The sequence below is a fragment of the Eublepharis macularius genome, chromosome 5 (assembly GCF_028583425.1).
Source record: "Eublepharis macularius isolate TG4126 chromosome 5, MPM_Emac_v1.0, whole genome shotgun sequence".
NCBI lineage: Eukaryota > Metazoa > Chordata > Lepidosauria > Squamata > Eublepharidae > Eublepharis > Eublepharis macularius.
Genome location: NC_072794.1, coordinates 155,043,766 through 155,070,759, shown reverse-complemented (window position 1 = coordinate 155,070,759; position 26,994 = coordinate 155,043,766). Strand labels below are relative to the sequence as shown.

Genomic DNA, 26,994 nt, shown 5'->3' with positions numbered 1-26,994 from the left:
TCTGTTCATTTCGTTTCATCATGATTGATGGTTGTTCGGTGTGTTTAGTCTGGCTCCTCAGTCAAGACCTGTCTGGTTTGGGTGACCCTGCTGGTAGCAACGCTACCACCAGCATAGCTCTCAGCCTCATCAGAGCACACAAGCCCCACCACCACTGCAAGGTGGCACCCTTGGTGGGGTTGTTGTTGTTTTTATTTATTAGATTTGTAATCCACTCTCTCCACCAGGCAGGGTCAGAGTGGCTAACATCCCTAAAATCATTACAATATATAAATATCCACAGTTAAAATACCCTTATATAAAATATAAAACAGCATCTAAGACTGGTAGCAGTACAGCAACCTTCTCCAGAGGCACTACAGTCCAACCTGCCTGGAGGGCCAATGAGCAGAACATGGAGGCCGAGGACTCTAGCGATTTTTTATTCAGAGGGTTTCTGCTTTTGGCTGTGGAGGTTCCCTTTCGGTTCCTTTCGGTGCAAATGGTCTCTAGGTGAATTATAGTAAGTTGAAAACATAACTTCATGAAACAATTTTAAAAACGGAGCCACAGACGAAATTAAAGATTTCAAAATCTATGAAAAACCTCCCTGCAGTCCATACTGATTGAGAATGTGCTAGCACTGCCCCCCACACCAGGGCAATTATCGGCTCAAAAGCTTGCTGCACTGATGAGCCACTGACTGCACAGAGGTGGGGCTAGTGTGCTCATGCCCTCTCCCACAGATCAGTCAACCTGCTGACAGGTTATCTGTACAGGTCTCAAGCTGTGTCTTATTCAGCAAAAGATCATGCTAGAGATGGGGTTGCCAGTTCTCTATCCCCTCCCGATGGGAGGAAGGGACCTAGCACTTACCTCGTGCCAGTTGTGTGCTCTGTCTTCGCACACTCCAGCGCTTGTGTGATGACATCACTTTCAGAAGGGACGTTGCCACACTGGCCACAGGAGTGCTCCTGCACCTCGCTCGGGCCAATTCAGCCCATTTTGGGCCCAAATTGGCCCCAAACGGAGCACAGGAGCATTCTCACAGCTGGCATGACGTCATTTCCGGAAGTTACATCATTGTACCCGCCAGGAGCGCGTGCATCGTGCATGTTGGTTGGGAGGCTGTGTGTGTTCCTGGGGTGCCTGTCAGGGGTGGACAACCTCCAAAGGGCTTGCCACCTTTTGCTGATCGCTGGCAGATTGGCAGGTAAGGGAGCAAACCCCCGGGAGTTTTCCCACCACCAACGGGCACCTGGGAACTCTAGCTAGAGACATGGCATAGGGGTAAATGCAGTTCCCATTGTAGCTAGCTTGCGAACCTCTTGGATATTTGGGCATGGTGCCTGGGAAAGGGGAGTTTGGGAAGCAGAGGGAGCTCAGAGGTAATGTCACCCCGTAGGACTTCCATTTCTCATAGACTATGGAATATTGTCCACCCTCCAAAGCTGCTATTTCCTCCATTAGAATTTTTTTGAGTTGACTGATTTTTGGTTCCCAGGTGCTTCTTACTACACATACCAAGTCCATGAACAAGTCTCTTCAGGAACAATGCTAGCAAAAAAGAGGCAGTCCTCCTTGTACCTTGAGCCCTTTACTAGATGCAGGCAATGCTACTAAATGCAAATATGAACACAGAGGTGAGATGTCAGGAGGCCTCCCAAATCACCTTTGTGAGGGTCGGGGAAAGCTCCACATATGCACACCTGGCACACATGGAGTAGTGGGTTCTTGGAAGCATAGAAATGTAGACCAGGAAGGGACCCCAAGGGTCATCTAGTCCAGTATGAGAGCCAGTGTGGTGTATAGCCAGTGTGACAGACTAGTGTGAGTGATCCAAGTTCCATTTCCCATTCTGCCAAGGAAACTTGCTGGGTGACCTTGAGACGGTCACTTTCTCAGCCTAACCTACCTCACAGGGTTGTTGTGATTTAAAAAATGGAGGAAAGGAGAGCACTGTAAGCCGCTTTTGGGTCCCCATTGGGGAGAAAGGCAGAGGATAAATGAAGTAAAATAAAAATAAATAAATAATAAATAGGCCAAGCCCCTGCACAATGCAGGAAATTCACAGCTACCCCCCCTTTCCCAATGACCCCTGCTCAACACCCAGAAGTAGGCAAAAAACATCCAGGATCCCTGGCCAGTCTGGTGTGGAAGAAAATTCCTTCCTGACCCCAAAGTGGTGATTGGCAGTAGATAAGAAAGGGCCACGAGAGCCAAGCACCAGCTCATCTCTTCCTGCCCTCCTTTCACCATCTGTCTAAATTCATACTGAGTCATCAAATCAGCATTGCTGACAGATGGCTATGTAGCCATCCGGCCTCCAAAGAAGACAAGCCCACCGCCTCCTGAGGAAGCCAGTTCCACTGAGGAAATGGAGATGCTCACTGGCTCCAGAGCTTTCTTACCGACAATGAACTGTATGATGTGGTTGATATAACAGTAAGTAGCTATGTAGCTGTGAAAGTTGGGGTTTCAGAGGCCGTAGAAGAAGAGGTAGTTGGCCACATAGTTTAACCAAAGTGGTCTGTAACCCAGCCTTATAATAATGATAATGATAAACATTTGATTTATATACCGCCCTTCAGGACAACTTAACACCCACTCAGAGCCATTTACAAAGTGTGTTATTATTATCCGCACAACAAAACACCGTGAAGTGGGTGGGGCTGAGAGAGCTCTGAGAGAGCTGTGACTAGCCCAAGGTCACCCAGCTGGCTTCAAGTGGAGGAGTGGGAAATCAAACCCGGCTCTCCAGATTAAAGTCCCACGCTCTTAACCACTACACTAAACTGGATCTTCTACTGAAATGCTGAACCCAAGTGGCCCCCTAAATGACATCAAGGAAACAGGACAAAAATAATAACTTTTATTCCAATGAACAAAGACTTGGAATAGGAAACAGGCTGAAATCTTGGGTGGTCTTGGCTAGAGTTGTATTTCAGCCTCAGTCCCTCGTCTATAAAATGGCAATAACGTTGACCTTCTCTCAAGGGTTGTTTGGGGATGAACACAAGAAACACTGTGAATCAGTTTTGTACTGAATTAAATGTGTTTGTAAAGTGTTTGCTATGGTTTCTCGTGTACAGCAGTCAGATTGCAATTTGAACAACGGAAGACAAATGATGTGTAAAATAGGAGTTTACAAATCAAATCTTGTTTCAAAGTTTCTGAACTGTCTTCTACCTAGAGATATCCAAACAAGCTGTTGTAGGCAGAATTTCATATCAGCTTGATGACCAAAAAACAAGTGTTTAAATATGTCACAAGTGCTAATCTGACTAGGCGTAGTATAGTCTCAGAGAAATAAGGAGAGATAAAGAGGTTCAGTAATGAGGCTTGAAACTATTTATAGAGAAAACATACCTTTTGCTGGCCTCATCACGTTATAGCATTTTAGTATCAACTGCTGGGTGCATAGAACAGTCGACAGCCATTATTTTATTCTTGAGGTAAATATCGGCCTTCCCTCAACCTCAGGACCTCTGCCTATCTGTCACAACACTGCAATGCTTTGTATGGCCACTCAGAAGTTATTTCTTCCAAGTTCAATGCAGATTATTTACAAATAAGCATTCACAGTTTATTAGAGAGATAAGTCCCATTAGACTTACTTCTGAGTAAAACCCCATAGACTCAGGCTGCCATATCAATATTGGACATGAGGCATAAAGGGTAGAAAAGCTTATTTTATTATTTTAGAACTCAATGTTAACCTCTCACAAAGTCAGCAAAAGAGATACAAAATTCAAGGAGCGTGTAAAATATCACGGGGCACACAAATCCATTGCAACTGTGTGAAGACGGAGCAGCAATTGTTCCAAATGTTCTAAAAAGTTCTAAATATATTTACAGCTGTTGCCTTGCTCCATGACTAATTGTTCCTGTGTTGATTCTCCAGAAATGACAATTGAGCCTATCAAGGGAACATGGCACGGACATAAAGGGCTGGCTGCCAACCTTGAACAGACAATCTTGAGCAGACAAAACCCACACAGGCATTGTGACTTACACAGAACTCTTAGACGATGACTCGATTGTTTATCATGTTTATCCTTCTTCTCAAGGGCAAGTTACACATTACATGCAACTGCCTAGAATGAAAAGTTGACTGCTATTTCAAAAACGCAAAATAAAGGGCCACATTTGCAAAGTGCAGAGTAGAATGGAGAGGTAACAGAAAAGGCAGAAGATGCTGTCAGTATCGAAAGAGTTAAGTTCCCTGCTCCTCACTCCAAACCTCAAATTATGACTGGCACAGTGAACAGCCCTCATACGTCTATTACCACACATTGCCTCAAACACAATCCAGGGCAGTTCACACATTCCACTTCCAGCCTATGTAGCAGTTCATTATAGAATAATACAACACATGTGTGAACCATGCCCAAATTGTGTCCCTGCTTTGGCGCAATACTCTTTCCTCCAACCATAAATTCAATAGTCAAAGAAGAAGGCAGGAACTATGCCTTGATTTTCCCCCTCTGTGATTTCTCACAAGGCAGAAGAATTCACTGAGCATGAAACCACTTCTGGTATTTACTAGTAATATGATATGAAAATGGAAACTATCTCAGGATAGCTTTCTTGTCACATGAGCGCAAAACTTATCAATGAAAGCAAATTTTTCAAGCAAGAAGAACGATATGTTTGTCAACTAGTGCTTCAATTGCTTCTGCAAAGTGTCCGTTAGTGGTTCTGGCCGTAACTTCTGGCTTACAAAAGCAAATTTTTTTGTATTGCCAGCCATGGTGATAAAGAGAGTGTTTAATTTTTTAAAATGTCTGAAGTTATCTTAAGATAGTAGGATCAAGTCACAGCTGCTTTATCCTCTGTTCCAGGTCAAGCAGTTCCCTTTCCATCTCATAAGGTAAGTCGGCATTCACTTGCTCTTCAAAATACTTCCTGATTTCTTCCACTTCCTTTTCCCAAAAACCTTTGGAGACGGTGAACAGAGCCCGTACATCCACACCTTCCAAGCCTTTCAAGTTCAAGCCTGCGTCATCTGGGACGTAACCGATGGCCGTTAGCCAAGCATGGTCCTCTCCTTGGATCCGGTTGAACATCCATTCCAGCACTCGGGAGTTCTCGCCATAACCAGGCCACAGGAACCTGCCTTGTTTGTCTTTCCGGAACCAGTTGACATGAAAGATTTTGGGCAGCTTCGCAGCAGGTCGATGTGCCATGCTGAGCCAGTGGGACAGATATTGGCCAAAGTTGTAGCCAAAGAAAGGTCTCATGGCAAAAGGGTCATGCATGAGGACTTTGCCTATAGAAAGGACACAAACATCACATCAGGGGAAATGTTGGGAGTATCCACCATTTCTACAGCAAACTGGTACATGTGTTTCTATCAGGCTGGTACATATGTTCATGCCTTATAAAAACTAGACCTTTGGTTTATGTAGATTCGAGTCCAGGAGCACCTTAAAGACCAACACAATTTCCTGAGTATCTTCTTTTGGAAGTCAAAGCTCCCTTTGTCCGATATTAGATGTATCTTCACTTTTGAAAGTTCAGGATCTTTTTATGTTTTTTCCACTTTCAAGATGGAAAGGTGGTATCTTACAAAGGGAGCTTGACTCTGGAAAGCTTATATCCTGGAAATTTTATTGGTCTTTAAGGTGCTTCTGGACTTGAATCTTGCTATTCTACTGCAGACCAACCGCCTACCCACCTGAAACTTGGTTTATGTAAAATAGTAAAGAATCCATAGCACCTTTAAGACTAACCAACATTATTGTAGCATAAGCTTTCAGGAACCACAGCTCTCTTTGTCAGATGAATGGAGGGTAAGAAGAAACTGGTCAGAGATATATAGGTGATGAGGAGAGGTGGGGAGTGGATGCAAATCAGTTGCAAAAGTCACGAAAGAGGTGGAGTGCACAATACAGGCTGGGTGTGACCCTCCCCTTAGGGTTGCCAGGCCCCCTCAACCCTGGCACTCAGCTTTCCAGGGGGGGTGCATGAGCTCGCAAAGCAAGCGCGCTTCCCACAAGCGTGATGACGTCACTTCCGGGAAGAGACATCTTCATTCGGTGTCCCCCCCCCCGGAGTGCACCCACGCTCCACAGGGGCTTGGTTCGGGGCCGCTGCAGAGGGCAGGAGTGCTCCTGTGCTCCACAGCGGCCCAAAACGAGCCTGATCCACGCCAAAACGGGCTCGTTTCAGGCCCATTTTGGCATGGATCAGGCCTGTTTTGAGCTGCTGCAGAGCACAGGAGCACTCCTGCCCTCTGCAGCAACCCAAAACAGGCCCGATTCGCACTAAAACGGGCCCAAAACGAGCCCATTTTGGCACGGATCGGGCCCGTTTTGAGCCACTGTGGAACGCAGGAGTGCTCCTGCCCTCTGCAGCGACCCAAAATGGGCCCGATTCATGCCAAAATGAGCCTGAAATGAGCCCGTTTTGGCACGGATCGGGCCCGTTTTGAGCCGCTGCGGAGCGCTCCCACACTCCACAGCAGCCCCGATCCGGGCCAAACTGGGCCTATCCAGGTGGCTGCTGTGCACAGGAGCGCACAGCACCGCAGGGAAGCGTGTACAGAAGGTGTGCGCCTCCCCCGTCGGTGAGGTAAGTGGGGGCGGGGTGTGAGGGGTGGGGGCGGGGGATCCTCTGCCCCCACCGGGGGTATGGTATCCCTGCCTCCCCTCCATAGCTGAATCTGAATGAATTTGCCTGAAAGGCAGATAGTTCTGATAATGAGATAACCATCCAGAGTCTATTCAGTCCAAGTCTGATTGAGTCAAATTGGTTTATGTAGCATGCTATTGTCAATTTTGACTGGAGCAGCTCTTCAGAGTCTCAAACAAAGAATGGTCTTCCCAAACACATGCTGCGTGCCTGACACTTGAAGGACTGGTTCAAACATTACTGTGTACCAGTCAGATGTGAGTTGTGCATTCTTTTCAGTTGCCACAAATGTGGGTCCCAGTTTTAATTGAGATTGTAGAACATGCAGAGAAAGGGCTTTAGACTCCCCCAGCATGTCATTTTCCTGATCTGAAATGGTCCAGGAGAGGGCACTGATTGATCCATTGAGGAAACCCATAACCATCATGGGATATATACGGGTTTTCCGTCCGGCCAAAAAGCATTCACCGGGACCATTTCAGGTTGGAAAATGACACAGGCAGGAAGGCTGAAGACCCTTCTTCATAAGCACTATCATCTGGATACAAACTGGATACTGCCCATGCAGGAATTAAGGAGAACTCGCAACTCATGTATTTCTGTTACACAGAATGGAGACCTGTGTAAAGTGTGGATTGGGAAGTTGTAGACCTGTGTGCGCAGTGCTCAACTTAGATTTCCCAACTTGGAAAGACCTGGAGCTGGTGCTATTTGGACTGTTGGGGAAATCTGTGCATTCTCTGGGCCAAGATCATTAAATCAATAGGTTCCTGGATCATCCAGTGATCAGGTTTAAACAAGGGGTTTAAAATGAATAGAGATGCCAAGCTTAACAGTGCAACAACAGCATAAAACCTTTTGTAGAGACTATTGTGTTACAGAGAACTGAAAGTGATATGCTAGAGACACAATTGCCTTTTCACTGCATATTTGCTCACAGTTATTATGGCACGATAAATATATTTACACAATGGGAGAAATGAAATAGCTTCCAGGGATTCAGTGTTTGCAAGTAAGCGCTCGTGGAAAAAAAGAGATGTGCTATTTAAATACAAAGGCACTGATTTGTTTTGACTTACCTTTTGTTCCGCTGCAGCCGTTGCTTCTGACCGCATTGTGGCACCTATGAATACCCCGTGCTGCCAGTTAAGGGCCTCATAGACCAGAGGAACACCTGGAGGGAACAGGAAAGCCACAACATATGAGCCCCAGAGGACCCTTCGATCGGGTGATAAGCATCTATTAAAGGTCCCTGGCCCTAGGGAGGCCCGCCTGGCGTCGACCAGGGCCAGGGCCTTCTCGGTCCTGGCCCCAGCCTGGTGGAACGCTCTGTCTCATGAGACCAGGGCCCGGCAAGACTTGTTAACATTTCGCTGGGCCTGTAAGACAGAGTTGTTCCGCCAGGCATATGGTTGATGCCAGGCGGTGCCCCTCCCAAGTGGGGGGGAGAGGTTAAACCATATGCCCTCCTATGTAAATGTTGTTGTCCATCCTTGTATATTTTAAATATTTGTTCTGGGAAGAACTGCTGTATGGAACACCTAAACTAAATTATGTGTTGCCATCTTTCTCTGTTCTATATGTGTATATATGCAAATAGTTGTAATTTTAATGATAATATATAGTAATTTTATAATTTTTAATGACATTTATATATGTTTTAAATTGTGTTGTTATCCGCCCTGAGCCCGCTGACATGGGGAGGGCGGAGTATAAATTAAATTAAATTAAATTAAATTAAATTAAATTAAATTAAATTAAATTAAATTAAATTAAATTAAATTAAATTAAATTAAATTAAATTAAATTAAATTAAATTAAATTAAAACATATAGAGAGTGATGGTGCTGTGCATAATGTGTCGATGTAACATGCATACAGCCAGCATTTGCCAATCTTGGATTATAACATCCGTCCTTCTTGTGCCTTATCTAATCTGTTCAGATTGTAAATATATCAGTAAGAAGGCTACTCTATACATGCAAGGAAGGCAATATATATTACTAGCAGCTCCCACTTTTTATGGCTACCAATGAGTGGTGATTAAGGTGGAAGGAGGACTCAGGGATAGCGCAGGTTAAGTGCATTCGCTTTCCCATTAGTTGCTGCTCACCAGTGGCATGAAGATGCAGTACACACACACACACATATGCACACAATGGTTGTATATAAGGCCAGAAGTAAACATTATGTTAACCATTAGTATTGGCTGTTGCTGGAGGGTTTGGGTGGCAGAATATAGGACTAGACATTACTGTGAGGGTACTAGACTCACAGCTGCCATTTTCAGCAGAAGTAAGTCCTGCGTGGATCATAAATGTCTTGTTCTGACCACCTACATTTATTATACTACTATGAAGACGAATATTGGGAAAAGATCACTATACCACACTTCCTAGATACCTTTGGATAAAACAGAACAGGGCAGAGAGGGATCTGATAATCCTGTCGTTAATCCAAAACTGAAGATGGGCTCATAACATATATCCTATTAAGCATTATAAGGCCTTATTTTTCCTTTGGGTTGCTTAATATTGCTACAGTACAAATTGAACCAGGCTTTGAAAACACCATTATCAGGATATCTACATGGACCCATGTGAGTCTTGGTCATTTCGACCTAATTTATGAAGCTCAGAAACCAACAAGACTAATTTCAGGTGAATAGCAGGTGTTGATCTGCAATAGAAGAGCAACGTTTAAGTCCACGATCACCTTAAAAAACAGAGAATTTCTTGGAGATAAGTTTTCAAAGAGAGTTTTGACTCTCAAAAGCTTACAACCTGGAAATCTTGTATGTCTTTAAGGTGCTACTGGACTCAAATCTTGCTCTACAAGGGTAAGAAATGTTTTGTTTCCACGCACATTTTTAAATAGGACAGTTCATCTCCTGGGGGGAAAATAAAAGGAACAGGCAACTTTTTCATCTGGTTTAGTCCATTCAGAATTCTATCAAAGAGAAAACTGTGAAAATAGACTTCTGATACAGTACCAGAGGGAGGGTCACTGCAATACGTGCACTGCTGTTTTAATGATTATTTATTGAAATTTTTATTGTTATGCTACCATGTTATATTTTTATATTCTGGTTGTAATCCGCTCCAAGCCCAGACTCCAAGCCTGAGGTGAGCAGACTGTAAGACAGACAGACAGACAGATGGACGGACGGATGGACAGACAGAGAACATCAGGAGGCCATGGCAGAGATGTGCAAGCACATGGTTGCTGAGTGAAAAGTGTGGCTTGGCGTGGGTGCAGGTGAGGGCATCCTTTGAGGGCGCTGTGTTCTGCTATGCACTCAGCAGCTGGGCACATGTGTGATGCTGCAGCAGCAGCCCCCATGTCTCCGTCTCCACTTCTTGATGCCCTGCAGTAAATGCACAAAACCCCCTTCCCCCTTCTGTGGTGCTGTGGTGGGGGGCAGTAGCCATAGTCCTACCACTGAGCCACCATGCTGTTTTTGCAAAATAAAACAAGAGTCGGGCAGAACCATAAAGACTTAAAAATGTATTCCACCATATGTTTCATGAGCCAGACCTCCCTTCATCAGGTGCACAAAGTCCATCTTATATTTATACGAGCAACAGAAAAAGGAGTGGGCGCTAGGCTCTCGTGGCCCTTTCTTATAGGCCCTGGGTGATGCCAATTGCCGCTTTGGGGTCAGGAAGGAATTCTCCTCCGGGGATCCTGGAGATTTTTTTGCCTGCCTCTGGGCACAAAGTGGGCCTCACTGAGGCAGGTGAGGGGGGAGACAGCTTTGAATTTCCTGCATTGTGCAGGAGGTTGGACTAGATGATCCTTGGGGATATCTTCTAGCTCTACGTTTCCATGTTACATGAAGAGGATTGTGTTAAACAAGAACCAGTCCAACCACCTGGCATGGCTGAGGGACACTCCCACCTCTTGACAGTGCCATACACAAGATGAATTGACCTTTTAAACGTGTCTTTTGGAAGTCACAGAAATAAGGTTAACATTGCTCCATTATCTGCTATGTCAACTTTCAGTCTCGCTATGGCTTGGCAGATGGATCTTTTTTGAGAGTCTCTTACCTTCAGGTCTCCGGCCTCCAAAGATTATACCCTCAATAGGAACACCTTCTGAAGCCTCCCAAGCGGAATCAATAATTGGACACTGGTTGGCAGGTGTGCAGAATCGGGAATTGGGGTGAGCGCAAGGTTCTCCTGAAACAAACTTAACATTAGTGTACAATTCACAACTGTAACAATAGCCTAAATTATAAAGATAATAAAAGGAAGATGACCCTGGAGGTCCCTTCCAACCCTATGATTGACCCTGGAGGTCAAGATTATATGATTCTAAGATGGAGGGCAAGTGCTAAAGGCATTACCACTCTCGGTGTTCCATTCCTTCTTCTTCCACGAGATCACCTTCACTCCTGGCTCAAGATGTTCATCAATGCCTTCCCAGTAGACGCCTCCATTGCTGGTTTCTCCTACATTGGTGAAGATGGTATTTCTCTGAATGGTCTTCATAGCATTCGGGTTTGTTTTCTCTGATGTTCCAGGCGCAACGCCAAAAAAGCCATTCTCTGGATTGATTGCTCTTAAGTTACCTGGAGAATTTTACAAGTTTTCAAGTCAAGAGTCTGACAGCTGGAGAGTGTGTCTGTGTGTCACAAGGAATCCTTCTTCCTACACAATTAATACACACACACAAACACCAGGGTACCATATAGCTCATGCCCTGACCTGGATAGCCCAGGTGAGCTATCTGTTGCTAAAGGCAAGGGATAGCCTAGGTGAGCCTGATCTCATCAGATCTCAGAAGCTAAGCAGGGTTGGCCTTGGTTAGTACTTGGATGGGAGACCTCCAATGAAGACCAGGGTTGCAGAGGCAGGCAATGTCAAACCACCTGTTAATCTCCCTGCCGGGGTCATCATAAATCTGCTATGACTTGAGGGCATTCTCCACCACCACCACTACATAGCTCATACATTGCGTGTCCCACTCCATGCAAACCCCCATAAAACTATTTTTGCACTCCCGACACTTTGAGATGCTAAGAGCTCCCACTCAGTTATGCGGAAATCACATTTTAAAGTGCATTAATTTCCATTTGGCATTCTCCCACATCTTTTAATGCATGTCATCAGGAAAAGATAACCTCCCATTTGCATACCCTGAATGTTTGCCTGCACTGTCCTGCAGCTAGGCTCCAACAGGTATTTAGCCTTCCCTGCTGACATCTCAAGTCTTCCCCCACCGCTGCCGTACAAACATTCTCAAGAGAAAAGAGAAAGAGTCCAGTAGCACCTACAAGACTAACAATATTTGTGGTAGGGTATGAAGAAGGTGAACTGTTAGACTTATAGAGCTACTGGATTCTTGCTCTTTCCTACTGCTACAGACTAACACGGCTACCCATCTTGATCTATTCTCAAGAGAAATGGACAAGGCCATTTCAGTTTCACTGAAGCCTTATCAGTTTCACTGGTGTCTTCCTACTTTCTTTTATCAAATTCAATTATTATTCAACTTTCCTTACATGCTGCAAAAGGAGAGAGTTTTTTTTTCTTAAGCCATCCCCAAGCCTGTACAATTATATGAAAAGCTGCGGGGAAAAGAGTGAAAATATAGAAAAGTGTGTTTCAAATGCAGGATATCTGCTGTGTTCAGAACAGACATAAAAGTACAGAGGGGTTAAAATGCAATTATACATTCACCCTTACAGTTGATCATGGTGAACTCAGAATGAATCCAACGGTGGGAATCTGAGGCCAAACTAGATGAGATGCTGTTCCCAGGTTCACCCTTGAGAGGCACTTCCATTTTGCAGTGCCAGGGAAAGTTGTTTAAGAGCATCATGAGGGCCCAGTTCTGGTCTGGACCACTGCAGCATGTTGGGGGAGTTCTTCCTGCCTCCCACCGCCCTGCCCTCACCCTCGGTCTTTCTGATCAGAAATATTGCCAGCGGTGTATTTTCCAAAATGCCCCCAACAACATTTCAGGACAGAAAACTTGTGCAAGGGGAAACACATGAATCTAATTTGGCCCTGAGAGACATCCCAGAATAGGATTGCTAGCAGACCCAGAGGAAACTGTCCTGTCTCTGGCTTAACGTAGGGAAATGTGCATTTAACATTTTCATGGCATGGAGTTCAATACCATCCCATGGTAAATAACATTCCCTTAAGCTTCTAATAACCCTGACCTGGATAGTCCAGATGAGTCTGATCCTGTCATATCTCAGAAGCTAAGCAGGGTTGGCCTTGGTTAGTAATTGGATGGGAGACCTCCAACGAAGATCAGGGTTGCTATGCAGAGGCAGGCCACCACTATTAGTCTGTTGCCTTGAAAACCGTGCCAAGCAGTTGCCATCACTCAGCTGTGACTTGATGGGACTTTCCAACACACAAAGGCACACGGCATTTTCTTCTCCAGGTGGTTGGCACACCAGTCCTCTAATCTTTAGCACTGGCCTTAACTCACTGCCAGCTGCATTTCAGTATTGTTTCAAGGCACATGGCTCAGGATGGCCACTGCCTTGGCCGGGTGCTGCTGAAGACTTACCTTGTTCATCAAATTTCATCCAAGCGATATCATCCCCAACACACTCGACCTTCCACCCCGGCAAAGTGGGATTCATCATAGCCAAGTTCGTTTTTCCACAAGCACTAGGGAAAGCCGCCGCAAAGTACTTCTTTTTGCCTTCTGGGTTTGTGATGCCCAAGATCTATTGAAAAAAACACGTTATTTATTTGTTTGCCTGTTTTGTTTTTCTTCATGTATTCCTCGCTTTCCTCTCCAATGTGGACTCAAAGCAGCTTACCTTATTCTCCTCTCCTCCTTTTTATCTTCACAACAACCCTGTGAGGTAGGGTTAGCTTGCACCAAAAACAATAAAGGAAGCAAGCCAAAAGGTATATTGCCCTATGTATAGTTTTACAATGAATTTACAATATAGAATACAACAATGAAGAGCAGTTTAGTACACAATTATTGAGAGCAAGAAAGGTTCCATCAAATTTCTTCAAATATTCAACAGGTAAGTGGTTCTATTTGTAATCACGTCGCTGTCAGTTCGTGTTAATTCATCCCAAAGTCCATAGGAGCTGTTTGAAAACAACGAAGAATGCTGAGTGGCAACGAGCTTACTGGTCCAATCCAATTTGGCTCGTTTCAGGAGAAATCCTTCATCAGGCCACCAACCTACAATTTATTATTAAAAGTCCATCATAGACTATATCACACCAATAAATAACAGAACTAATATTCAAAAGCACTGATTTATACTCACTATTTCCATTCCAACTTAATCTTAGGACGTGAGAGAAACCATCCAATTACAAAGTCAGTATAAAGTGCATTCAAAGGTAACAGGGAGGTCATACCTAAGCTAATAAATACTATCATCATAAGTGGATCCCATCCCCCCCCACAAAAACCATTTCATTGGGTTCTGATCCTGAAAAGACCACCATCTGTGTGGAGTCTACTTCCTTAAAAAGTCAGGACCGGGATGGTCTCCTAATTATTTGTATTGCACATAATCCCCAGGGTACACCAATAAGGAAGCCCCACCTATATACAAAAATTGGTAGAACAAGTCATGTCTCAAATGCAAAAAGGGTGAGCTCCAAAACTCCCTTAATTGACCAGTCTATTTCTATCCCACAATGGGTGCCGGACCGAAAAGAGCGAAGGTAAGAAGGGGGGGGGGGAAGAAAAGAGAACAAGGAGGTAGAACATGAAGAATCAATTCTTTAAGGAGAAGGAAAATTCTGAATCGGGGGTGGTAACAACTGTCATTGGGAACCCGTCCCTTTCCTATTTAAACTCTCCCGGGGATCACAGAAAGGCTGAATAATCTACCTCAGTGTTTAAGCCCTGTGGAGCCATGGTGTTTAATCTAAAAATCCATCTGATCTCTGCCTGTAAAAGGCGGTGTTTATTCACTCCAGATTTGGGTATCACCTCCAATATTGAGAACTTGAAGGTTTTGTCCCTGCCATGCGTCTGCCACAAATGCTGGTGAAGTGTTGTTATTTCACTACAATTTTTAACCCGTGAGACGTGTTCCTGGATTCGCTGACGGATCGGCCGGGTAGTGCAACCTACATATAGGAGGGGACAGCCACATTGAAGGAGGTATACCACATTATCAGTGTTGCAGGTGGAGAACCCTTTAGATTTTACTGACTGGCTAGATGACGGGTAATTAATATCTTTAAGATCGCAGGACAGGATGCACACACTGCAGTGTCCGCAGGGGAAATGCCCCCGCGGCAAAGAATTCTCTTTAGAAGGTGTTCTGAGATCGGACTGAACTAACATGTCCTTTAGATTCCTGGTGCGGCGAAATCCTATCCTCGGTAAGGTCTCACATCCCGGGATTTCCAAAAGGATGTGCCAATTCTTCCTAATGATATTAGCAATTGGGCCAGATAAAGGAGAATAATCAATGGCCCAAGAGATGCCCGTAGTTGCAGGATCCTTCTGTCTATACGTGAGTAATTGGGGTCGAATTAATCCATCAGTCTTTTTCAGGGCACGGGAGATCACCCAATCAGGGTATCCCCGTGCTTTAAATGCCTTTCCCATCCTGTCTGCCTCCCTACAATAATCAGAGTGGAATGACGCATTCCTCTTAATGCGCATAAACTGTCCCACTGGGATATTTTTCTTTAAGACGGGGCGATGATGGGAAGTATACTGTAAATAAGCCGACCTGTCAGTCGGCTTCCGGAATGGTTTAACCCCTAGGGAAGTAGCAGACCGCTTAAAGACAACTACGTCCAAAAAAGGCACGCTCTCCAAACTGCCATGTGATGTGAACTATATGTTAGAATCTATGCTGTTAAGCCAGTCCACAAACCCTTCAGCCATCGATGCATCCCTTATTATGCAGAAAACATCATCTATAAATCTCCTTATGCAAACTAGATGTTTGAAAAAAGGGTTATTCTCGGCATTATACACATATTTTTCCTCCAGTGCGGCCATGAAGAGAATTGCAATACTAGGGGCCGCAGGGCATCCCATTGCGACCCCCTTCACCTGATAGAAAAATTGAGATTCAAATCTGAAATAATTTTTCTCCATAATAAGATCCACAAGAAAACCAGTTGGGGGAGATTTAAGTGGTCTTTTTTCCAAAAAATGCTCAATAACAGCTCTAGCTTCACTGTGAGGGATTGAGGTGTACAATGACTGCACATCAAGGGTAAGCAAATAAGCCCCCACAGGGATCTCCATATCTTCCACTAATCTAATGAAATCCGTGGTATCTTTAATAAACGATCTAACCTCCATCACAAAGGGCTGTAAGATATTGTCCAAATAAATAGCCAATGGTTCCAAGATGGAACTGCATGCAGAAACGATTGGGCGGCCCGGGGGGTGGTCGGTCAGGTTTATGAATTTTTGGTAAGCAGTAAAACACAGGAATCCGAGGATCCTGATTATACAGGGCATGATGCAAGGGAAGATCAATCAGGTTATCCGCGAGTGCGTTATCTATAACAATCTTGATAATACGCTGAATTTCTGAGGTGGGGTCGTGATCAATAGGAAGATAATAATTACGATCCCCCAATTGCCTCAACACCTCCTGTCGATAGTCCTCGCGATTCATAAGTACAATTCCCCCTCCCTTATCTGCCGGTTTAATGACCACGTTGTCATCCTCCTGTAAGGACTGTAAAAGCTATTTTTTCTGACCTGGTCAAATTTTGCCATTTATTTCTTGGCCGGCCCTCCAACAGTTCCACCTCTTTGAGTACCAGCTTTTCAAAGGTCTCCAGCCGGATGTCTGAGACCGAAGGCATAAAGGTAGATTTACTTCTCAGACCAGGAACCACGGGAGTCGCACTAGTATTTCCAAAAAACTTTTTTAATTTTAGTTGACGAAATAGCTTATACAAGTCAACGCGAGTATTAAGGGCATTGTACTTAGGGGAGGGGACGAAGCCTAATCCTTTATTCAAAATCTGTAGTTCGGTAGTTGAAAGCCACCGATTTGACAAATTGAAGACTATGTCCGATATCTCCCCCTGCGTGAGGGACGACCCCTGGCTAAAAAAGAGCGTCTCGGGGGTTGGTTTGGTATAGTGCGACTCCTTAGAGTTCGCCCCCCCTCATCACCGGAATGGTCAGTATCCGACGGATCCATGGTATCAAAATCATGACCATCCATGGTGGAAGGAGCCCAAGTGACTCTTTTCTTGGAGACCTGATCTTTCCAGTTATAAATATTCCCACTCGAGTAATCATGTCTATCCCTACTCAATTTTTTTAATTTCAATTCCTTAAGTTTAGTTTCACATTCCTTAATTAATCTATTTATATCATTAGATCTAGTTTTGAATTCCTCCTCCAAGTATTTAGATTGCAATTCCTTCTCCACATTCTCTATCTCCAGCCCTACTTCATCCTTCTCCTGAGCTATTCGTTCAATTAGAAGCAGTATTAGGTCAAAAGAACATTTATTTAATATCTGGGCCCATTTCTTTTTAAACAACTCGTCATTTTTATACATCCCTGAGGGCTTATTCATGCGTAAACCCCTTGGTATAATGTTCTCTTTGCTGTACTCTATCAGTGAGGCAGCATGCAATGTCAATTTTGTATATTTAGTTAACTGTTCAGTCAAATATTCCCAATCCTGGGAAGGTAGGGTTAGCTTGGCAGAGCATGGCTGGCCCAAGGCCACCCAGAAAGCTTCCACTGCCATCTATCAAGTACATGATCTGAAGGGCATTTCCCCAGTGAGGCCCCTGAGTGACTTAGAACATTGCTGTCCCCTCCTCCATTCTCTCACAACAGAAACCCTGCGAGGTAGGTTAGGCTGAAAGTATGTAACTGGCCCAAGATCACCCAGTAAGCTTCCATGGTAGAGTGGGGATCTGAACCTGGATCAAGATCCTAGATCCTAGTTCAACAAGATCCAAGATCCTAGTCCAACACTCTAACCACAGTGTCACACTTACTCCCAAATATACATAGTATTGATAGAAGATTATCTGGTGTGAATTCTCCTATACAGGCAGTGAAGGGGCTGTGTGAAAACTGTTTGCCTCACGTCTCCATATGAGATTAAGAGTCGCGAAATCCCCAGGCTGATAACCACAGTTCAATTATAGTAATGGTAAAAACAATAATTTATTGCTATAAACGAGATGGATTGACTCCATAAGAGAAGCCACGTCCTCTAGTTTGCAAGATCTGAGCAAGTATGTTAATGATAGGACTTTGGGGAGTCTTTCGATCATAGGGTTGCTATAGGTTGGAGGTGATTTGACGGCACATACCACACACTTTGCTGTTGCTATTACTATTATTAACTTCATTTATAGCCTTCCTTTCTCAGTGCTGCTCAAGGCCAGATTATAAAATATTGACAGCAATTCAGTCAGAGAGCAAAGACTTCAAACAAACAATGTGGTAGGACTAGGATTACAGAACTGGAAAGCAGTGCAAATGAAAAACTGTCTAAGGCAACAAAACCTGTCTTAAGGCATGACATGCCATAATGAAGAAAGGGGACGACAAAGGCACTAAAAAAGGGAGGTGGTACATGCAATAAATATTGCAATAGACTACAATAGTATGTCTTATGCTAGTATAAAGATGGTATCCTTTTAAAAGACCTTAGTCTACTTCATAGAGGTAAAACTATCCCAGGTATTTACAGCTATAATAAAGTTTATGTCCAGAATTTTAAAGAACAGTGCCCCCAACGTTCTTGTGTTTTGGAAATCTGCAGGGGTCATTTCGTAGAAAAAGAGCTGGAGGAACTCATTAGCATGACTCATTAGCATAATTCATTAGCATATGCCACACCCCTTGCCAATACTGGAAGTGTGTGATTAGCATGACTGATTTGCATATGCCACACCCCCTGACATCACCTATCCTGGCTGTTTTGGACCCAATCCTGGCCATTCAGGGCTGAAATTGGGCCCAAAATGGCAAAAAGGGGCTGAAAATGGCCGAAAAGGGGGCCAAAATGGCCAGGATCAGGCCACTGCTGAATGGGAGAGTGATCCACCACCTGTCAGAGGCCGTATCTGGGCCGTTTCAGCCCCAATCCAGGCTGAAATGGGCCCAAAATAGCTGAGAGTCAGGTGGGTGGGGCCACTTGACATATGACGTCTTTGGGGAACTGCTGGAACTGAGTTGCTGCACGTTCCCCCTCGAAATGAGCCTTGGGAATCTGTATCTCCCATACCACATGACAAGCCACATTATACATGGTGGAAAGAACTCTTCAAAGCTATTTGGTGATACGGCTCTTCAAAAGGGATGTGTGCCCAAAATCCCACCCAGTCCTTGAGGCTTTGCTAAAACAGCTGTCTGTGGAGGGAGAAATCAATTGGATCACAGAAATACCTTGAAAGCAAAGGATAAAACACTTTCACTTGGTCCTGCTTCTCTGTTTTATGTAGCTCTCTTCCAAAGATGCTTTGGAGAACAATCCTAAATAGATTTACTGAGAATCTTATTCTGGTGTATACAATGGGGATTATTCCCAAGAAAAATGTATTCGGTTTGTGACAAAAAACTGGAGGGGGGGGCACCATGCATTTGAGTAGAACAGTTTTCTCAGTCCTAAGATGAAGTGCAATAAATTATTTCATATCACTGCAATAGAAACCATTGAAGAAAATAACTTTCCTGTACGAATTCACTTTAATCTTATTGGGATTTAAATAATGCTTTTATTAAAACCTTTCCTACCAGCATGTGTTCAGCAAGCCAGCCCTCCTCCTTGGCAATCCTGCTAGCAATTCTGAGAGCAAAGCACTTTTTCCCCAGTAGGGAATTTCCTCCATAACCACTTCCGAAGGAAATGATCTCTCTGTGATCAGGAATGTGAGCTATCAGAGTCATATCAGGGTTACATGGCCAGTTATTCACCAGAGGTTCTATAAAATACAAAACAGGTTATGTGCAACTGGTTGGATTAAGAGTGTGATCTTTCTTAACCACGCATATTTTCTAAACTGAAACACATTTTTTTAAAATTTAGTACATTAAAGCTGAGTTGCAATACTTGTTTTCTATCACCAGGTGTCACTGTAGTGCTGTTTGCACAGCTAAATGAAGTCTCACATCTGGTAGCTAACATCCTTTGAAAACATCTGGCACACCATCTGTGACAGGGCTGGAGGAGGAAAAACTCTCTTGACTGTTCTTCATTTGTACAATCAAGCAAAGATGAGAAAACTCAAGACAGATATTCCATATGAGTCAGAGGACTTTACATTACAAACAAGGACTGTTCCAAAGACCTGTTGGAGGTATCGTCTATGAATATTTTTCTGATCTATTTGTTTCATGGTAAAACCACCTGTCGTTAACATTTCATAATTATGCTGGCAACCCCGTGAAGAAAAACATCCAAAATATTATGCTATGAGAATAAAATACGGAGTACTGTGCTTTAGAAACAAAATAAAAAGATTGCATGCTTTGGTCTGGGAGTTAGCCAAAGACAGGTTGCTTACTTTTCAGCGGCAAAGGACATCCAACTGAATGGAGACATTTTACAAACTCTCCATTGCCCAGGGCTTCCAGGACAGACGTTCCCATCCGGGTCATAATTCTCATGCTGACAACTACATATGGGGAATCTGTCAGCTCGATCCCAAACTTGGATAAAGGAGAACCAAGTGGCCCCATGCTGAAAGGAATGACGTACATAGTGCGCCCTGCAAAAGAGAAATAGTGAGGATTCTGAAAGGAAAACACTCGATATACACTGTCTACATCTGCCACATCTACACACACATCCTCACACACACACACACACCCTCACACACACACACACCCTCACACACACAGAGTCTTTACATTTAGAGTCTTTTTTAAAAACCGAAACGGAATACTAATCATATTCAGATTGACTGGCATCTTCTAGAAGGCAGTATTTAAGAGACATATCACATTTGTTAGATTTAACAGTAATTTTATTTCCAGAATTCTTCCATTTGAGCTGTACTGTGGTGCAGTGAAAAGTGTGTTGGATTAGGGTCCCGGAAGACCCAAGTTCAAATCTGTACTGTACCATGGAAGTTCACTGGGTGACCGTGGGCTTGTCTTATTCTTTCAGCTTAACCTGCCTCACAGGATTGTTGGTGTGAGAGAAAGGAGGAGGGGAGAACGTTCTAAGCCTCTTAGGGTCCCCCTTGGGGAGAAAAGCAGTGCATAAATAAATGGATGAAATGAGTGTCCTTTGGGTGGGAGATCACATACTCAATAGTTTCCCCATATAAAAAACTTCCTGTACACAGTAAACAGCCATGCCAAGAACAAGGGACGCTTGAAAACTTTTGTCTGACCTTCCAGGAAAACTTGAGCTGAACATATAAAGGATATTAGACTTGGTGGTGTGTAGGGGGAGGGAGTTTGGGGAGAATATTTTTTAATTTCTTTCTAGTATTTTAGGGAGCAATCCTAAGGGGATGCGCTCAGTATTAAGTTGCCTGTTATGTGGCTCATGAATGTGGCTCACTCTCAGGAAAGAGTCCTTGGAATGGCACCCTTACAGTGCGATCCTAAGAAGAGTTACTCCAGTCTAAGCCCACTAATTTCAATGGGCTTAGACTGGAGTAATTCTCCTTAGGATTGCAGTCTTGTCTTTCGGCAATGCAGTCCAACAATCAACATTCTAAACAAAAAAGCCAAACGGTAAAATGTATGAATGTAATAAATAAATTAAACAATACAGTAATGTAACCTGTTAAAAATAACTAGGAAACCTACACAACTGTAAAGGTATTAAAAAGAAGTGTTTACTTTATCCAGGGCTTTTTTTCTGGGAAAACTCAGTGGGTTGCCCTCGGAGAAAATGGTCACATGGCCGGTGGCCCCGCCCCCTGATCTCCAGACAGAGGGGAGTTTAGATTGCCCTCTGCACCGATGAGCAGCGCAGAGGGCAATCTCAACTCCCCTCTGTCTGGAGATCAGGGGGCGGGGCCACCGGCCATATGACCATTTTCAAGAGGTTCTGGAACTCCGTTCCACCACGTTCCAGCTGAAAAAAAGCCCTGACTTTATGTGAGGAAAAACATGGAAAAACAGATTTCACCTGGTATCTAAATGATATCAGTGCAGCTGCCAGGTGACTTTGGCATGTGAGGGGATTTTCTAAGTAAGGGTGCTGCCACAGAAAATGCCCCCTTCTCTGGGGTTCATCTGCCTAATTTCTGAAGAAGGGGGTACTCAGAGAAAGCTGTGAGGTAACTTTCCTCATAGGACAGTTGTGAGCCTAAAACAGGGAGAGAATGATGTCCACTGCTGATGGGTATTGACAGGAAAATATATGATTGATTGATACAGACAAAATGGTACACATGCTATCAGTCCACTGTGGGGCAAACTGGTGGTTCAGAGGTGGAGGAGCACTTCCCAAGGAACTGAGGGCCAAGCTAGAAGTGACGAATTACACTTGAATGGCAAGTGAACAGACTCGCATGTATTCTTCCCTGTTCACTTGCACTCCACTCGATCACTACGTGATCCATGTGACCAAGTGGAGCACAAGTGGAGCGCAAGTGAACAGGGAGGAATACATGAGTCTGTTCACTTGCCCTTCAAGTGTAATTCGTCACTTCTAGCTTGGCCCACAGAAGATCAGTAAAAGGGAAAAGGGAACTGCATTTTCATTCTTAGACTATTCCCGGTGCCTCTACCTTTCATGCAGCCAGGGAATCTGACACTGAACGCTTTCTCAAACTCTTCTTCCGACATCCAGCGTCCCAGATGGCTTACCCCGCTTTGGGGGGTTGGGATGGTGTCTCTCTGCTCCTGGGTCACAATGACGGTTTTGCTTTCAATTCTGGCTACATCCCTGGGGTCTGTGGAAGCCAACCAGCTGCAGAGACAAGGACACACACACTTCAGCCAGGAACATATTAGACATCACAGAAACCCATCAGGATTCCTTCTTGCTGAAGAATGCCAGCATGAATTTACAGTGCGATTAAACCATTTAATCCCGAATAAAGCAACGCTGTTCCCAATGGGATTGCTAAATTTAAAAGGCCAGCATGGTGATTAGCGTGTCGGAGTAGGATCAGAGAGAACCAGGTTTGAATCCAGGCTCTGCCACTGGGTGACTTTGGGCCACCCCACCCCTCAGCCTAACCTGCAGGGTTGTTGTGGGGATAAAATGGAAGAGAGGAGAATGACGTAAGCCTCTTTGGGGAGAAAGATAGAGTACAAATAAAGTAAATAAATAAAATAAATAAAAAGGGTGACAGTTTCAGGATTCAGAGGAGTTAGTCTTGTTAGTCTGTGGTTGCAAAATAGTAGAGTCCAGTAGCACCTTTAAGACTAACCAACTTTATTGTAGCATAAGCTTTCAAGAACCACAGTTCTCTTTGTCAGATCTGACAAAGAGAGCTGTGGTTCTTGAAAGCTTACGCTACAATAAAGTTGGTTAGTCTTAGAGCTTCAGGACTGGAATCCAAGTCTTCTTGGCGTGGAGGAACATGTCTTACTTGGTTGCCTAAAATATATTTTATATTTCCTTCTAAACCAATTTGCGTCCCCAGAGAAAATGCCCCAATAAATAAATAAATTCCCCCAATTTGCCTAACACAACAAATTAGTTATAGATTGAAGATTTCTTAAACCAGCAAATCACCAGTCACATTTCCATGCAGGTGGAAAGGAAGGAGGTACAAGAATAAAACAGGTTCATTCTCATCAAACTTTGTTCATGACCTCTGAATATAACCAGTGTAAGAACGGGAAATGGCTTGTCTGTCACATTATATTTTTATCAACAAAAGCCACATAAGTCACATAAAATAAGGAAATACTTCTTCATTCAGTGAGCAGTTCAATAATGGGATTCACTACTAACAGGCACGGTGATATCTGTGAGCAAAGATGCTTTAAGAGAGTATCAGACAGAGGCTGATTCTGCGCACGTTGGATAGTGCACTTTCAATGCACTTTATCAATCGTTTGAGGTGGATTTTTTGTTCCGCACACAAAAAAATCCATTCCAGATGATCTATAAAGAGGATTGGAAGTGCATTATCCAACGTGTGCAGAATCACTCAGAGTCATGGAGGGTAGTTCCATTGATGGCTGCTAGCCAGGGTGAAAGGAAGCCTCCATACACAAAGACAGCAGACCTCTGAATTAGGATTGCCAGCTGCAGGTCGAGAAATTCCTGGAGATTTTGAGGGTGGAGCCTGGAGAGGGCATGGTTTGGGGAGCAGAGGGACCTCAATGGGGCATAATGTCATAGAGTCAACCTTCCAAAGCAGCCATTTTTCTTCAGGAGAACTGATCCCTGGAGATCAGTTGTAAATAATTCTGGGAGGTCTCCAGCCACCACCTGTTCTTATAACAGGCAGGCAGTGAGGTGCAATGACGGAGAAATCCTAGCCTGACTTCTATGCAGCTGTTTAAGGTACAGACTCTCTGTCCAGAAAAAAAGCCCTAAATTGGAATGACATGGAAAAGCAACAGAGAAGCAGATTTTTCATTCATTCCCATAATAAAATAAAACAGCAAGTAGGCATGTAAAACTGGCAGCAGGATGAATGCATCAGTGGCTCACGACGGACCAAATGGGGTGCTTTTCAGTAGATTTCGTGATCATCCCCGCAAGCCTTTGCGTCACTTACCAGTTCTCATATTTGGCAAGCTTCCGAATCATGCCTTGCTCTGCCATCAGCTCCAAAATCCTCTCGTTCTCCTCTTCTGAGCCATCGCAGATGTGGACGGCCTCCGGCTGGCACAGCTTGGCATTCATTTCAATGAAGTCCCTCACACCTGGTGCCAGGCTCTTCAGGTCCCCCTGGGTGACCTTTGGAGCAACATTCACCTGTGTCCGCTGCTGAGGAGGCATGGCTTTCTTCTTTGCAAGTAAAGAGGAAAATCAAGGTGAGTGTCAAGTGCAGATGGATTGTGAACCGGGGGAAAAAATATTGCAAACCAGATTCCAGAGGAACAATAACTGTGCCTAGCCTGGGAGGGGAGGGGGTGTTTTTTTTTAAAAAACACGCCACTGTTCTTTATCAGTTTCATTTTATATATTCATTTATTTATTTAGAACGTTTTTCTTATGCCGCCTCTCCCGGAACCTGCCCAAGACACCTTACAAAATAAAAGAAAATAAAAACCAAACATTAAAAAGATATGAATTAAAATCCAGTAAAGCTCAATTTATTGCTGGTATGACTTCATTTTTCAAAGAGACTGTGGATATTGGCTTTAATTGCTTGGGAAACAATTTTACAAATCTTCAAAGCTGAAATTGGTATATAATCTTATGTTGAGTCAAACTGTTGCTCTATCCAAGTCAGTATTGCCTACTCAAATGGCAGCCTTTCTCTAGGGAAGCAGGTGGAGGTTTTTCACGTAACGGTTGCCAGCTCCAGGTCTGGAAGTTCCTGGAGATTCTGGGGGTTAAGCCTGTAGAGGGTGGAGTTTGGGGAGAGGAGGGACCTCATTGAGGTATAGTGCCATAGAGTCTACCCTCCAAAGCAGCCATTTTCTTCAGAGGAACAGATCTCTGTGGTCTGAAGATCTGTTGTAATTCCAGGAGATCTCCAGCCACCACCTGGAGACTGGCAACCCTACTTCCTATTTTACTATTTTATCTTCAGATGCTGAGGATTGAACCTGGGACCTTCTGCATGCCAAGCAGATGCTCTACCACTGAGCCACAGCTCCCTCGCATAATACAGTAACTAATTAAATAAAATGTGCCATCCTAAAATACCATCAGCAATAAAAGGGCCGCGTTATCAAACAGAGCAGTAATAGTTCACCATACGTTGCGATCAAGATAAAAATGCACATACACTTACTTTTCTTGAGCAGCCTTGGCTTTAGAGAAACAATCCCTGTTCTTTTCCGATGGCAAGGCGTTGCTTCTTCGGAAGTCTTCTCGAGACCTCTGGTGTCCCAGGAAGCATCTTCTTGCTTTAAATACTCACTCTCTGTTATGGTCCATCCCACCAGCCAAGCAAAAGGGGCTTGTCTCCTACGTCACTCGGGAAAACGTGTCCCTTGGATTCTTTCCAAGACTGGACATCTTCAGGAACAGCCAACAGCTAGTAGTCCTAAAAGAGGTTATCGTTTAACTATTTCGATTAATGAGTGCTCGAAACTTTTTGACCCTCCCCCATTCCAGTGTTTTCAAAGCCCTTATGAAATCTGTTGGCTGAGCCAGCCTTTGGCCTGGTTTTATTCTGATGCAAAGAAAGAAACCCGATCGTCACTACTCGCCCACCGGATGGTTGCAGCAGCCAAGGCTCTCTCTGAGGGCAGTTTTTATGCAACCAACAGCAGGGGAGAGCAGGTTTCGTAGCTACAGCAACTGCTTGTTGGCTGTGAGCTGGGGGCTCACCCAAGACGTTGTTTGGAAATGTCCTTTGGCATTGGGGGAAAGGGCAGTCTTGAATAGAAGTTTCGAGCAGAGCAAAAGAACAACATTTGCATTCAGCCCACACACTCCAGTTCCCATATACTGTATGAATGGAAAAGTTTACTGAGGCATATAGTAAGATTTGGAAGTTAGTTGTTTGGCTATTTTGTCTTCTGCATTGGTGCTTTGCTTTTCCAAATTACTGTCTTTGGCACCTTCGAGTTATTCCCTTATTGATGCTCACCTGGCATCAACAAGCCAAGGACCTGTGCTTTTTCTATCGTTGTTCGACTTTATGGAATGGTCTTCCCAAGGAGGTGGAGGGAGCATCCTTAGGGTTGTCAGGTCCCTTGACTCCCCCAGCGGGAGACTGGGAGCCTGCCACTGATCCTGCCTTGTTCTGGGTCTTTTTTTTTTTGCGCATGTGCGCGCTCCCAGCTTGCGTAATGACATCACTTCCATGAAGTGACATGATCACGTGGGTTAAAGGTGACCGTGCAGGGCAAATGGCACTCCCCTGCGCTCCCTGAACGGCAGTTTGGCCCGAAATGGACCCGTTGTGGGATGCTGCCGGGTATGATTCAGGCCGCTGTGGCTGCAGGAGCGCACCACGCTGTTGGGGGGGGCGCCCTGGGGAGCATGCCCCCCCTGCTGGCCAAGTAAGTGGGCATGGGAGAGGGAAGGGTGGAAGCAGGGGATCCCCTGCCCCGGGTGGGGGAATGGCAGCCCTAAGCACCCTCCTTGAAAACTTTTAGGAGGTGCTCTAAGGCTGCATTATTCACCAGAGACTATAATGGAGCGGAAGTTGCAGGCATTTTATGAAAGTTTTTTTTTTAAGGTTTGAGGGATTTAGGGGTTTCGTGTTCAACATTTTAATTATGTATCGAAAGCTGCCTTGAGCCTTTGGGAAAGGCAGGATATACATGTTTAAATAAATAAATATTTAGTCTTTAAAAATATCGAAACAACCCAAGAAGCTGAAGTTCACTTCTCATGCTAGATCCCGACTCTAGATCTTC

General features: G+C 44.3%; 1 protein-coding gene across 1 annotated transcript; it reads right to left on the bottom strand.

Annotated features, from left to right (window-relative positions):
- Nucleotides 1-2,829: 2,829 nt before the first annotated feature.
- PCK1 (phosphoenolpyruvate carboxykinase 1) lies at nt 2,830-25,494 on the bottom strand. Its single transcript, XM_054981955.1, has 11 exons — nt 25,410-25,494; nt 24,228-24,460; nt 22,275-22,456; nt 20,088-20,291; nt 19,318-19,505; nt 13,150-13,312; nt 10,967-11,191; nt 10,668-10,799; nt 7,695-7,789; nt 7,132; nt 2,830-5,251 (listed from the first exon to the last, which is right to left on the bottom strand). Exons 2-11 carry the CDS (start codon nt 24,449-24,451, stop codon nt 4,797-4,799), a joined length of 1,869 nt encoding a protein of 622 aa, XP_054837930.1. The 5' UTR covers nt 24,452-24,460; nt 25,410-25,494; the 3' UTR covers nt 2,830-4,796.
- Between the last annotated feature and the right edge of the window lie 1,500 nt (nt 25,495-26,994).

Bases quoted from the DNA above. Each gene is read 5' to 3' on its own strand.
- PCK1 (XM_054981955.1), bottom strand. From the start codon at position 24,451: ATGCCTCCTCAGCAGCGGACACAGGTGAATGTTGCTCCAAAGGTCACC. The intron at 19,506-20,087 runs GTAAGCAACCTG...TGTATTTTATAG, and splicing joins ATGTCCTTTGCCGCTGAAAA to AACCTCTGGTGAATAACTGG. The intron at 10,800-10,966 runs GTAATGCCTTTA...AGTTTGTTTCAG, and splicing joins GGAATGGAACACCGAGAGTG to GAGAACCTTGCGCTCACCCC.